Below are 13,569 nucleotides of genomic sequence, written 5' to 3'. Positions count from 1 at the left end.
TGCGGCGGGTTCATGGGGGAGCGACACGGGACTTGCTCAATGGGTGATTTGGCCATGACATCTTGGCGCTACACTTCAAGAAGCTGCAGACTCTCTCTCGACAGCTTCGGCTCAATGTTCAAACTTCAATGTGTCCACGTGCATCCATCCGCCCCAAGCCGTCTGCAGACGACTTCAACGACGATGACGGCGTGGAGGGTCGGTCGTGGAAGAGGCGGACTGGCAACCAGGCACGGGCCGCATCAGCCAGCAAAACCTCCGCGAGCCATTTTTCTTGCTCGAGCGTCCCTCCTGTTGTGATTTGCTCTGGAGCCCTTGTGTGCCTCTTTACTGCTCCTTGCCGCTTCGGTTTCCTTCTCGCCGGTCGCTCGGCCGACACTGCCGCCCCGGCCTCCTCGTCCACGTCCGCGGCCGCCTCTGCCCCTGCCTCTGCCGCCATCACCCCGACGCGCTCCCCCGTCGACATCACCATCTTCGGTGGCCGAGCCAGCCGGACCGGCTCTCCAGGCTGTGCGCTCGAGCTGGGCTTGCTGCCCCGCAAAGGCGTATTTGGCGTCCAGTCTCCTCTTTTGCTGGGGATTTCGTGCCAGCATGACTGCCCATCCCTCAATAGCTTCATCCGTCATGCCGGTCTCTTCTCTCATTTTCGCACGCACGCCACTCCTCCTCGTAGCAACGTCCCGGCCGAACACACTCTCGTCCGATTGATATGCCCGGAAGAGGACTTCTTCACTTCCATCATGTGCACCATCTGCTTCTTGATCCATCGAGTCCACAGTGCCGCCAACGTCGGCCGCATCATACGTGTCATCGCGCTCGTCGTCGTCAGAGTCGAATGACGCAAGGGCAGACAGAACGGCGGCCTTGTTTGGCGCCGCGGATCTGTCTCGGAGGAGTTCATCCGCGTCCTTCCGCGGCTTCTTGCCGAATGAAATTTTGGATTCATCGGCGCCGAGGCGGTCGAACTCATCATCGTCAAACACGTTCCGTCGGGTCGGAAAATGCGGGCATGTAGGCCGAGGCGGTGCCGGGTCTGGCAGAGGAGGACCTTTTGAAGGACATCTATGTATTGAAAATTGTCAGCATAATGACCGTCAGAAATCGGCGTTACAGTCGCACGTACAAGGGCTCGCTCCTGTGTGCCGTAGCCAGATGATGCGGCAGTGATTCCGAGAGTAGATTCGCCACGACGAGTTCCGCATCGTCATTGTACTCGTCGAGGCATCTGGACACAAAGCCGGCCCCGAGGTCCGGGAACAAGTCTTGAACACGGGCGATCTGGCTGACGCGCTGAAGACGCATCTCAGCGCGCACGTCTTCCTTATCGGCCGTGCTCCTGGCGCGTCTCTCTGGCCTCGCCATGGGCCCCTTCCCGAACGACTCCAACAGGGCGATGCGCTTCTTCAGGCTCTCCGTGGCGACGCCCCGCTCCTCGGCCCTCCTCAGCAGTACCTTCAACAGGGGCGTTGCGGTAACCAGCTCCGCCACGAGCGAGTCGTTGGCGTTCAGCGGCCCCATCCTATGCGCCTCGGCGACGGTCCTCAGCGCAAACAGCTGGTCGCTCAGCATGGACCATTTCGGCGGTTCCGCCTCCGTCAGGCCAACCACGCACAGGTACGTGGTCGTGACAATGGCCCTTCTCAGCGGCGGGTTCGTGACCTTGAAGCACGTCACTAGGCCCTGGAGGAAGTCCGATCCGGCGAGCAAGTGTACGCACGCGTGCGGCGACGCATGCAGCAGCGGGCCGAGCGAGACTAGCCGGGCCTCGACCAGTCTCACATCTCCCTTGATCCCGGCGTCGAGGATGGGGATGAGCTGCTTCTTGAGCGTGGTGAGAGAGGCCTCGATGTGAAGGCTGCTCGAGGGAGTGCCGAACACGGCCGCGATGAGCCGAGAGGTGCGTTTCTTGGGGTATATCCTGGCAAAGCCCGCGAGGAACGAGTACTCGAGCAGGTCCGGGGGGGCGAGGAGCCTGAGCAGCCGCGAGGTCAGGTGGAAGACGGGCCGGAGGAGCGAAGCGGACGTTGTTTGCAGCTCCGGCGCCGCGACGACGTGGCGGACAAACGTCGACGAGAAGGCGACCAGGGAGGCGCGCGACTGCGTCTGCTTTCTGAAGTCGTCGTCCGAAAGACGCAGGTAGGCGCGGCAGAGGACCGCCCACGCCTGGACGAGGGATTCCCATTCCCGGGGGGCCAGCTGTTGCTGCCACGAGGCCTCGGGGAAGGCTGCCAAGGGGGGGAGATGCATCTCGATTCTCGATTCTCGACTCTCGACTCGCGGGCGTCGTGTGTTGCTCAGTAAGCGGCACAGGATAGAGGAGAGAGTCCCGGACGTGATTAGGCGTACTTGCCGCCGCGTTCACGCCATTGCGTCGCTGACGTGCCAGACAGGAATCCGCGAGAGCCGGCTCTCGTTGCCGGATGATTCATCCCCCGGGTGAAGTTGTCCATGAAGTCGCCGCTACCCCGCCATGGAACTGCCAACGATACGTACCGCCATCCAATCAACGTCTTTGGAAAAAAAAAAAAAAAAGAGGAAACATATTCAACCCCCGCCACGAAACAACTTCCTCCTCCCAACCAACCAGCCAACCAGCCAACCAGCCAACCCACAAAGCCAGAAAACTTCATCACTTTGCCGATACCGTCACCGACCCCCTCGCGTGTCGAGTCGTGAAGTTTTTCTCCCCATCCATCGCAAACATGTCTTACAACAAGGCCGAAAAGGACATGGGCGATGCCCCCGTACGTGCAAACTCCCCAACTGACACGCCAAAGCCAAGTCCCGCCGACGCCGCAAACTGACCGTGTCCTCGTCCGCGCCGACAGAAAGCCCACAAGATCCGCATCACCCTCACCTCCCGCAAGGTCAATGTGCTCGAGAAGGTGTGCAGGGAGATCCTCGACCGCGCCAAGAGCAAGGACCTGCGCGTCAAGGGCCCCGTCCGGCTGCCCACGCAGACGCTCAAGATCACCACCCGCAAGACGCCCTGCGGCGAGGGCTCCAAGACGTGGGACTCGTACGAGATGCGCATCCACAAGCGCCTCATTGAGTGCGTGTTCCGCCTTCCCCCTTCCCGGCCGCTCCCGTCCCGTCGAGACGTTGCTGACGCCCATCTTCCTCCTTTGTTCCTTTTCCGTTGTCGCACAGCCTTCACGCCCCCACCGAGGTCGTCAAGCAGATCATTGTCAATATCGATGCCGGCGTCGAGGTCGAGGTTACTATTGCCGCGTAGGTGTGCCGCTTGCGGCCGCCGCGTGCGCGTGCGTGCGAGGGTGTGCTTGCTAGGAACGAGGCCGGGCTTGGACAGTTCCAATACACTTGGTTCGTGCAGTTGCATCATGACTTGTGTGACTCGCGTGAACTTGCGTTCCATGCGAGCCGTGGATGGACGTGGGAAAAGCACGCAAACCGGGACATCCATGTACCTACACGTCCATTGTGCAACTCTATACATTGTCAAAGCAACTCGCGCCACCTTGGCCGCACACAAATCGCCCGGCGGCGGTGTCGACTACCACCCCGGCACGTTGCCCATCAACCCAGTCATGCCCATCGTCTGTCGTGGCTTGAATGTAGAAATCCGTCAACGCCGTGTTATGCCGCAAACGCACGCGTCCCAGGCTATTGATAAAAACTGACCATGTCCATTACCATGACCATTGTTGGCTGCCGCCCTGTATACATGCAAAGCTTGCTCAAAAGTTCCACCGCGTGCACTCCCGAGGCGGCGGCAGCGAGGGCATCACGCCATCCGCAAACCGGCCCGTCTGCGCAAACGCAGCCCATTGGCCCTTGGACTCATCGTCGTAAGCTTCGGCAGGTAGTTCAGTATCCTTGTAGTAGGCTGGCGCGCCGCCGGGGAACCATATGCGCGTCCAAGTTCCGTAGGACGCTCTGATGCCCGGCTTGCCGTCCCTGTAAACAACAGGCTGGCCTTTGAACGTGGCCAGCGTCCCGTCCATGTTCTTGGACGCGTAGCTCTCTAGAGGGGGGTGCTGCCTTGAGCTCTCGGGAGGGTATGGACCGTTGCCGCCGGTCGCGGGAGCACCGGCTTGCTGGGGCTGACTTGCCGATCCAAAGGGGCTCGGCCGTTGCGAGGCGCCCTGGCTGAATGGATTGGGCTGGCTGCTTCCAAAGCTGCCATTGATCTGGTTTTTGGTGTTCTGAGAAAACGGGCTGCTCGCCTGCTGGTTTTCTGTTGTTGTGTTGTTGGGTGTGGCAAAGGGGTTCGGTTTTAAAGCTTGGCCGAATGCACTTGGATTCTGTGTCGGTTGTTGGCCAAACGGACTTGGCTGGGCCGTGTTGTCCGCAAAGGGATTTGGCGTTGCATTGCCCTGGATAGCATTTGACGTCGCAAAGGGGTTTGACGTCGCAGGGACCTGTGCATTATTGGCAGTTGCCACAGATCCAAACGGACCCGAGCCTTGGCTTGCCGCGCCGCCAGAGGCAAAGGGGTTCGGCTTCGCGCCAAGTTGACTGGGCTGGCCAAACGCGCTGGGTTGTGAGTTCGCAGGCTGAGCCGACTGGGCAAACGACGGCGCTCCGAAAGGGCTCGGCTTGGCCCCAAGGGCAGATTCTTGTCCAAAGACGGATGTCGGCTGAGACGGTTGCCCAAACGCCGGGGCCGCTGGCTGTGATGATTGCTGTCCAAATGCCGACGACGGCTGAGGCGGTTGGCCAAAGGCCGGTGTGCCAAAGGGATTCGGTCGTTGTCCCAGTGCTGCTGGCTGCCCAAAGGCACTCGGCGCTGGTTGGGCAGCAGCTTGGCCGAAGGGTGATGTGGTGGTGTTGGAGCTGGTGCTGAAAGGATTTGCTTGCGCCGGCTGAGCAATACCGCTGGGTCTCCTTCCAACCAGGAACTCGCCAAAGGGAGCCCCCTGAGATCCTTCTCGGCAGACGTCCAACCGGTTGGGATGCTTGTTCTCGGCGTCCACAACGAACCGGGCAGCTTTTTCGATATTCCGTACAGCGTTTTGCATTTGCTGCTGGGCATTGTGGTAGAGTTCCTGCGCTTGACTAAGCTGCAATGTGGTCAGAACATGGCAGGTCAGGTCCGTTGGCAATGCACGTGGCAAAACGAGAGTCGGGATTCAACAGGTAGCTACTCACAGCCTGCTGTTCATTCCCTGCGGCTTTGCCCATCATGAAATGCAGCCTCATCTCTTCGAAGCTCTGTTCCCGAGGGTATCCTCCAAACAGCTGCTCCGGGGCATTTCTCCCCGGAGCATAGGCCGACAGAATCCACTGCGGCGCATCGCTCGTGAGGTCCTTGATCATGATGTCGGTGGCGATACTGTACTTGGCTACGGGTCGCATGGCGTCAGCGTCGCCGCACGTCAATGAGGGAGCGGAATTGAAGAGTCTGTTTACCAAGGGCATCTTGCAGTCCTCTACTGCTGCTGCCGCCTCCACCTCCAGCTCCGGAGGCAAGCGCGCCGAAGCGATTCTGGCCCTGGATTCGATTGTTTCCAGCATCGGGATGTTCAAACCGGCAATTGTCTGCACATGGTGTCAACGGTCAATTGTGGACATATGCCCAAGACTCTTTTTTCTGGGGGATTGTGATTGTGATTGCGGTTGTTGTCCACGGTATCCTTGGACAAACGAATCTGAGGGATGTCTCGCCGTTGGAGTGGACATACTGCCGAACTTGCAATTACCCTGCTGGTAGAATTTGCATATCGCCATGGTGGCGGGCGGAGTCGCTCGAACAGAGGCTCGAGAGTCGGTGGCTTTGAAGTCTACAGCTTCATTTCGAAAAGAGAAAGAGAATCAATCCGAGGCATGGAACGGATCAACAGAACTTTTGTCGACTCATCAATCTGCTCGACTGGACCTCATGGAGGCGCAAGCGATTCGTTGCGTAGCTGGATTTTGAGCTGGCGTCGTCGGACGTGGTCGCTTCAGACGGAAAGGGAAGGAATCCAGAGAGAATCCATTAGCCATCAGCCTTGCCAGCCTTGTGCACGTGGTGCGCGACGTGCAGTGGGGCGACAACTTTATACGGAGTCCAAAGCCATCTTATTGCCGGGACAGAGGCGGAGGACAGGAAGAAGATACCTTGACAAGACCAGTCTGATTAGCATTTTGATTCTTATAATTTTTTTAAAAAAATTAATGTAGGCTATCCTTGTCCTCCGCCCTTATTCGAAAACTAGCCACAAGGAACACTAAAAAATAAATTTAAAAAAAAAACCGCATGCCCTCCACAATGCATTTAGACCCATTGACACCCAAGAAACTCCCACGTCATTCTTCCCCCACCCGTTCTTCCCTCCATCTCTTATATCCAGACAAGTCCAGCACCACATCTAGGCCTTCGTGTCGGCCCTCCTGAACTCAACAGTAGGACCCTTCTTGGCGCTGGTAAACGTATCAACAAGCTGGAACTCAGTCTCACGGTGTCGTCCCCACTCGAGGCCGGCGTGGCCCTCGCCGGGGTCAACGACGCCAACGGCCTTCCGCAGGTCATACAAGTAGATTGTCCTGGCCAGAGTGGTGGTCATTTCGACGTACGCGAGACCCTTACCGATGCAGCCACGCGGTCCGATGGAGAAGGGACAGAAGGCGCTCTGGGCGACAGCAACGTCGCCCTCTGTCGTCTTCTTGCCGGTCAGCGGGTTGACTTCGTCGCGAAGCCATCGCTCGGGCGCGTAGCCATACGGAACGGGGTAATACGTCTCGTTGTGGTGGATGGTGTAGTGGGGAGTCCCGACGATGGTGCCCTGGGGCAGCGTCTGGCCGTCGACGGTGATGCCGCCGGCGAGCACTTCACGGGGCAGGATGCCGCCGACGGATGGCGAAAGGCGCATGGCCTCGTCGACACAGGCGCGGAGGTAAGTGCATGATCCCAGGAGGGGGCCGTGGACAATGTCCTCGACATCGCCGAACTTGCTGCGGATCTCGTCCGTCACGCGCTTCAGTGCGTGCGGGTTGCGCACGAGGTAGAAGAGCGTCGAGGCCATGGCGGTGGACGTGGTGTCGGAGCCGGCAATGATGCTGCAATACGCAAAGTCAGCAAAATTAAAAAGAAAAAGAAAATAAAGGTCATGACGGCACGCCTCCCAGCAACTTTCTCTCTTCTTCTTGTTGCATGTAGGTGCGTCGTGTCCCGCCAACACTTACAGCAAGTTGGACTCGCCCCAGAGCTCGGGAGTAGTAAACCCCTGGCCAGTCTCGGGATCGCGGGCCTTGAGCAGGTAGTAAAAGAAGTCACGGCGATCCGTCTCCTCGCCGAGCTTGGTACGCTCGGTCAGCTGGGCCTTGCTGTAAGCCATGTATCTCGCACGACCGGCAGCCAGCTTGGGGAACAGGAACTTGTCAATCTTGAGCTTGTCGACAATGGGCATGGTGCCGCAGATGAGATGGCGAGTGGTGGCGGCCTCAACCAGCTCCAGGGCGAAGCGGTTGTCGGGCTTCTCCAGCATGTGGAAGGCCTTGCCGAAGCTGAGGTCGCCCAGGATGTCCATGGCCAGGTAGTTGCACCAGTCGCTCATGTTGCGCGGCTTCGTCCAGCCCTTGGCGTCGGCGCCGCCGTCGTTGAGGCCAATCTGCTCGCAAAAGGTGCGGACGTTGCCGAGAATGTAGCGCTGCATCTCCTTCATGGCACTTTCTGAGAAGGCGTGCGAAAGGACGCGGCGCTTGCGGGCATGGACGTCCTTGTCGCGCGTGTTGTGCGTGTTGGCGGCAGGATGAACAAAGGCATCGTAGAACTCGGCCTTGCGCACGTTGGACTTGAAGCCGTAGATTTCCTTGAGGGACTGGTTGGAGTTGAAGGAGAGGGAGTTGGGGCCGAAACGGACAACCTTGCCTAGACGAAATAGAACGAAGCTTGTGTGTCAGCGGTAAGACATGACGACGGACACGAAGCGATGGAGTAATGTTTGGATTTTTTTTGTTTTTTTTTTCTCACCATATTTCTGATGCATTCGCCAAAACTCCAGGTGACGGTCGCCCTTGTAAGCGTGGTAGAGCTGGTACGCATCCGTGATTTTGGCCAGGAAGGGGCCCGGGTATTTGGCCAGAGGGTGGAAGAAGACTCTGTACACGACGAGACTGAAGGCCTGCGAGATGAAGAAAAGAATTCGCTTATTAGCCACATGTGTTTGTTTGATCTTTTGCGCAACGGAGATGGTGGTGTCTGTCGACTGTGCTCACGTCCATCGATGTCGTCCATCGCAACAGGAAAAAGAGAAATCAGCACCTACATAGAGCAATCCAGCCCCGGCCAACAGCCCCAAGTACATGCCGAAATGTCCCAAAGCAATCTTCAACTCCATGTTGCAAGATGGAGAAGCGTGGTGGGTGGTGGGGACTTGAACAGAAGAGTAAAATAAAATAAAATAAAAAAGTTCAAGAGGTAGCAAGGTATAAGGGCCCTTAAGCAACGCCGAACCCAGCCCCCTCCCTCTCCTTGTGTCTTTTTCTCTGTTTTCGCATCCGGGAGCCAAGTCAACCGGTCTCTCTCCACAAACCCCCATCCTCTTTCGTCATCGAAACAGTCGGGAAAGTCATGGTCCACGAGCAAGCCATGGTGATTCTGACGAGTGAGATGGCGTGGATTGGAGATGCAAGCGGCGGCTGTCCACGGCACAGGTGACACGGACACGGATGACGGATGGGGGGCGGTCCAGGGCCGCGGGGACGCGAGACCAGCACTTGAGCGCCGACTGGCCCGTCCGGTGCGTGTCGATTAGGCGGGCAGCGTCGCTGCTGAACTCTCAGGCGCTCCGACTGCTGAGAGAGAGTCGCCGTCGCCGTCACCGTCACCAGAGTGTCTCACACAAATCCGTGGGGCTTGGAATGCACTGCGCAGCGCCAGCACGGCATCCACGAGTCAAATGCCGTGGCGTTGTTTGCGGGACACTCCTGGCGTCGACAAGCGCCAAGTCGACGGGATGTCTGCGTCCCGGGGCCCCACAAATTCCCCGTCTTCAGGGCGCGGAAAGAAGGGCGGAATGTGTTCCAGAGGTCACGCGGGTGCAATTAGTAGTAGTGCCCATGGAGTTGCCGGACACCACAATCCGTTTCTCTCTCCTCTTTTTCCCTTCTCTTCCTCCGGGGGTTTCCCTTCCACTTTTTTTTTAACCCCTTGGCCCTGCCTTCTTCTTTTGGCTAGGCGCCCAAGGAGGCCCAGGTGTGCATGTATGTGCATGCCCACGCCAACGGGGGCCCAGTGGCGGGGCATATGCAATATGTAGGTGGAATATTCCTCCCGGCATCCGGGGCTGCGTCCGAGGACAACCTTTTGCCGAAGCAATGCGCGCGGCTGGGCTAGGCTTGGCTTCCCCGGATCAGCCGGTAGTTGCCATCCAGGGCATTAATTAATTGACCATTACTCCGCAACACTGGTAATTACGTACATGCAGACTCTGTACTCCATCATCCATCATCCATCAAAGTAAAGTACGTGTAGTTCCGGGTAGATGCCATGTCGGTGTGGCCACGACCTTGTCCGCGCCCACCCACCCCACGTCGCTCGCGTCGCTGCCCTTGACCCTTGACTCTTGAGCGCTATTGGCACCTATATATAGCCTCAGAGTGCAATCCGGTCATCTGACTGTCCCTCCTGCGGCGTATCAACGTGTGTATACTGTCCATATCCATTCCCACACCATACATGACCCTACGTTGGGGCTGCCCCTATGCGTCCTGTCCGGTATCTAGCAACGGCGTTGCGTGATATTTTACGCCAGTATATTTAAATCTCACGTTATCGCAGATAGCATCAGAAAGACATTGAGCTCCGTCCTGTACACGAGGACGACATCAAACGGCCTGCACCCCCCAGCTGGACAATGTGACGGTTGGGTGCAGTAGCCGGAGGCAACAAGTAAAATGCACACGTCAGAGGCTTGTCATGAGAGCGCCTGCACATTAAATTATATTCTTCTTTACAAAGGTGCAGCCCTTCTTGTACAGTCAGTGTTACACTATTTCATGTCGTCGCTACATCTCCAAACCCCCCCTCACCCCTTTCTTAATTAAAGTACCTAGGCTCGTCAAAGACGTGATATCTGTGATCTCTTACGCCCTGTCCTCTGAACATGGCGGGAAACCTCCAGCCATCTGGGACCTCAGACTCCTGTACGCGACGGTTACGTTCCTCGGCAGACACCGAGTCCAGCTGCTGCGCTTCGGCCGCAGAGTGGGGGATCACAAATTTGGCCACCTGCAGCTCCGTATCGGTAATTGTGCTTCTACTCACGCGGGCATAGCCCACACGCTTTAGCTTCTTGAAGAGAATGTACTCGCACCATCGGTCCCAATCAGTTGGGTCGACATCGTGCATGCCAGACTTCTGGCTCACGTACGTGTTGTAGTTGCCTTGGAGAGGCTTCGTGACAAGGTAGCTGAGAAGGAGCGCGGGTCGCGGAGTAGAGCCCATCAATTGCGCCAGGTACTCGGACTGCAGGCGTCGGTCTTCGGGATCCTCTTCTTGTCCGGAGTGGAAGACAAACACATCGACCAGTTCGCCGTACACATCGAGTGTGGCGTGAATAGCCGGTGCCAGCTCGCCTGCCGGACTGGGGAGGAGGTGGTGCTTGGACTCAACAATGGGGAATTTAGAAAGCAAAGCAGCACCCCAAGTGTGCTTGTTGGGCCCAGGGCCGTAGTCGACATACATGCCCAGATCCTCGGCCAGAAACTGCGTGGTATCACGGTTGCCCATGATGATGCGCTGCAGGTCCGACTCGAGAAGTCCAACAACGTCAAGCTCCAGCTCCTTGATAAGGTCTCGCATGCGGTACTCTGATGACCACATGTCATTGTCCAAGGAAAAGTGAATGGTCCAAATACCAGCTGTGAGCACACGGTCCTTGGCATTATATGGCTTGTAGTCGTTGGTGGGGAAGCGCATAAAGGCCGCGCACAGAAAGAGAATATTGATCATGACGGTGGCAAATCCAAAGTATTTCTTGTGCTGAGAAGCAGAGGTGCGACGAGGCTGCTGCTTGCGCGGCTCTGAGGCATTGTAGTCATAAACACCAGCGCCGATAAGGCCCATCATCGAGTACATGATCCAGTCGGTGTGCTCACGCACCAGAGGACCGCCAGGAACAAAGGCATAGGCGACCACCCAGACATGGAACAGAACCAAAAAGACGTATATGAAGAAGCCGACGCCAAAAGTGACGGCAGGGCTCTTCTTGGAAGCGTTGCCAAGCAGAGGCACGGCAACAGCCATCAAGTAGACGGCAATAGCAAGACCACCATAGTATCCAAACCAGTGACTGAAGAATGTCAAAACCATTGCACCCATGGTGCCGACGGCATACAGGGGCCAGCTACCGGCAAGAGAAGGTTTGCAGATTCCAATAAAGAGACCGGCAGACATGGCGGCAAGAGTGCACCAGCCGTGTGTAGAGAAGTAAGGACCCCGAACAGGAAAGCCTTCCCAGGTCCAAAGAATCATGGTGCTGGTATCAGATAACAGGGAGTGCATACCGAAGAAAACACCTCCAATGCCACACGCAGCTAGAACAGTTGAGCCCCTCTGGATGCCATCAGGGGTTGTGCCTGTCAGAGGAGCCTTGCGGGTAAAGCGCAAAGCAGCCAAGACTGCAAGCACTAGCCCAGTGAGGTTCCATCCACCATTCGCCTCATGCATGATGGGCCAGATAGGGTTATTGGTTTGCCATGCGAATTTGGCGGTTGACGAAAGAATGAGACCGGTCAGCAAGCCGAGCACCTTGGACTCAAATCTGGCTTCATGCAGCGACTCTGCATGGAGAGTGGCAACCCAGCCCAAGGTCGACATAGCAACACCAAAACCAACTGTCAAAAGACGCCGAGCAGGGTTCAAAACCAAGTAGGCAGCAACGCCTAAAAGAGAGAGAAGATGGACAATTCGCTGATTGCTGATGACAGCTGATCGAAGGGGTCCCACGAGGAGCAGAGGAGAGACAGAGACCAAGACAAAAGCTTCGTATCCAGATATGCCCATATGCCAAAGAGGGAAATCTGTTGTCATGTTAGCCCGAAAACACCTGCGAACTGGGGTACAAAGGATACTCACACCAGACTACGAGCCCCAGACTCGTTAACATGGACCAAAACACAAACTACCGGGCCGTTAGACATTGGCAAACATTGCCCAACCAAGACCTCGACTTACTCCATGATATACATCAGCAGCCGTGTCTAGCGCCTCGGACCAAGTGAAGCGCAGGGAATAGAGGCCGCCAGTCGCCTGTTCCTTTCTGGTTGAGCAGTCAGTAGATGGTGGCTTGTCAATACCCAGAACAGTACTTACTCTTTCTCCATGACAGCAGACGGGACGGACGAGAGATTGTCACTGCAAGAAAGCTTAGAAGACGCTTCAAATTAACAGATTTTATTGGTTTTTGGTGGGACAGGAGGCCAGGACTATTTTGGGAGCCACTGCACGTACCCCTTGCTCAAACCCTTGACATCCCTGATTACGACTTCAAATGTGTTATAATCCAGAGCTGTAACAGCATCAAAGCCAACATCAAAGAGGATCAATGCCCACTCAAAGAATGCATAAATGGTATAGGCTAAAGATTCATGTCAGTTCCGTCACATGTGTGTTTGACCGGGCTACGACAAACCTCCGGCAACACGATGCACCTTGTGCTGAATAAAGAAGTAAATGAGAGGCACAAGGGTACCGAAGAAAGCAGTAGCGAGGTACTTGCGGTATTTAATAGCTTGAGGGTTTGGGGGGCTCAGGGCGATGCATCCCAGGGTCCAAGGCAAAGTTGCCACAATGTACGAAATCATGAGAATGTCATGCCAGTCGTGATCGTCCGTCGAGGTGATGTAGGTCCAGCCACCACAGGTGAGGGTCCGAAGAACACCCATGGAAGCAATGAAGCCAGGCAGCTTCGTGCCGGGCTTCCGGGTAAGAAGGTAGAAGAGGCCAACCAGTGCAAAACGAGGTCCTGATCCACGTTAGCTATCGGACCGGCGGCAGAGCGGTCGTGGAGAGACTGTACCGGATGTGATGGCGATAAAGATCATGAAGAACGACCGTTCGGGGTATCGATCGCCAATTGTCGCTGATACGGACGGAAACCACTCCTGAGGATATCCATAGAACTCATTCTGGACAATCTTGTGATAGTGCAGGGAGACGCCGACAACCAATGCGCTCAGGAAAGCGGCTACAGACAGTAGTCAGAACCATTGTTGCCAATGCCGACGGCGACTCTGGGGGCAGGGGCAGCTCATTGACTCAGAGCGCCTCATGAACTTTATATTGACTTACTATACGCAACAATCGTGTGCGCCCAGCTTACCCACTGCCCCCCGAAGCTGAGGACAATGCCACCATCCTTGTCCTTGTATCTGGACATGGTCATGACAAAGAAAAGTGAGCAAATGCAGTCGATTGCGACACCATCCGCGACATCCGAGAAGACGGAAAAGGAAGTCAGAAGAACAAGAAACGAAAGACCGAGGATGGCAATTGGAGAAGGAAGTGGTGAGGACTGGATATAGAATCCCGGAACATTTGGCTCCGGCCAGGGGCGGCTTGCGGGAGGTTGACAGTCAGGCACTGTGGCCTCCTGAACGCTGATTCGCTCGATGGCAGCCGCG

The 13,569-nt window shown here is 56.6% G+C and overlaps 5 protein-coding genes across 5 annotated transcripts; 1 reads left to right on the top strand and 4 right to left on the bottom strand.

Moving 5' to 3' along the window:
* Positions 1 to 242: 242 nt before the first annotated feature.
* Positions 243 to 2,247, bottom strand: MAM_04769 (activating signal cointegrator 1 complex subunit 2; the record flags this gene model as incomplete). The annotated part of the gene is made up of 2 exons (XM_040823567.1): positions 243 to 1,062; positions 1,124 to 2,247. 2 exons carry the CDS (start codon positions 2,245 to 2,247, stop codon positions 243 to 245), a joined length of 1,944 nt encoding a protein of 647 aa, XP_040678238.1.
* Positions 2,248 to 2,702: 455 nt separating this feature from the next.
* Positions 2,703 to 3,235, top strand: MAM_04768 (40S ribosomal protein S20; the record flags this gene model as incomplete). Its single annotated transcript, XM_040823566.1, has 3 exons — positions 2,703 to 2,744; positions 2,829 to 3,052; positions 3,151 to 3,235. The coding sequence occupies 3 exons, from the start codon at positions 2,703 to 2,705 to the stop codon at positions 3,233 to 3,235; spliced, it is 351 nt and encodes a 116-aa protein (XP_040678237.1).
* Positions 3,236 to 3,698: 463 nt separating this feature from the next.
* Positions 3,699 to 5,691, bottom strand: MAM_04767 (CCCH zinc finger domain protein; the record flags this gene model as incomplete). Its single annotated transcript, XM_040823565.1, has 4 exons — positions 3,699 to 5,024; positions 5,113 to 5,306; positions 5,374 to 5,502; positions 5,646 to 5,691. 4 exons carry the CDS (start codon positions 5,689 to 5,691, stop codon positions 3,699 to 3,701), a joined length of 1,695 nt encoding a protein of 564 aa, XP_040678236.1.
* A 623-nt stretch (positions 5,692 to 6,314) lies between these two features.
* MAM_04766 (Cytochrome P450 family protein) lies at positions 6,315 to 8,282 on the bottom strand (the record flags this gene model as incomplete). Its single annotated transcript, XM_040823564.1, has 4 exons — positions 6,315 to 7,002; positions 7,129 to 7,813; positions 7,916 to 8,150; positions 8,211 to 8,282. 4 exons carry the CDS (start codon positions 8,280 to 8,282, stop codon positions 6,315 to 6,317), a joined length of 1,680 nt encoding a protein of 559 aa, XP_040678235.1.
* A 1,700-nt stretch (positions 8,283 to 9,982) lies between these two features.
* Positions 9,983 to 13,325, bottom strand: MAM_04765 (calcofluor white hypersensitive protein; the record flags this gene model as incomplete). The annotated part of the gene is made up of 8 exons (XM_040823563.1): positions 9,983 to 11,967; positions 12,023 to 12,068; positions 12,122 to 12,206; positions 12,260 to 12,301; positions 12,398 to 12,524; positions 12,579 to 12,911; positions 12,966 to 13,133; positions 13,238 to 13,325. The coding sequence occupies 8 exons, from the start codon at positions 13,323 to 13,325 to the stop codon at positions 9,983 to 9,985; spliced, it is 2,874 nt and encodes a 957-aa protein (XP_040678234.1).
* Positions 13,326 to 13,569: the final 244 nt, after the last annotated feature.

This window comes from Metarhizium album (genome assembly GCF_000804445.1).
Source record: "Metarhizium album ARSEF 1941 chromosome Unknown scaffold_11, whole genome shotgun sequence".
In the NCBI taxonomy this organism is placed as follows: domain Eukaryota; kingdom Fungi; phylum Ascomycota; class Sordariomycetes; order Hypocreales; family Clavicipitaceae; genus Metarhizium; species Metarhizium album.
The sequence above is the reverse complement of the archived record's forward strand: the minus strand, read 5'-3'. Positions and strand labels throughout refer to the sequence as shown.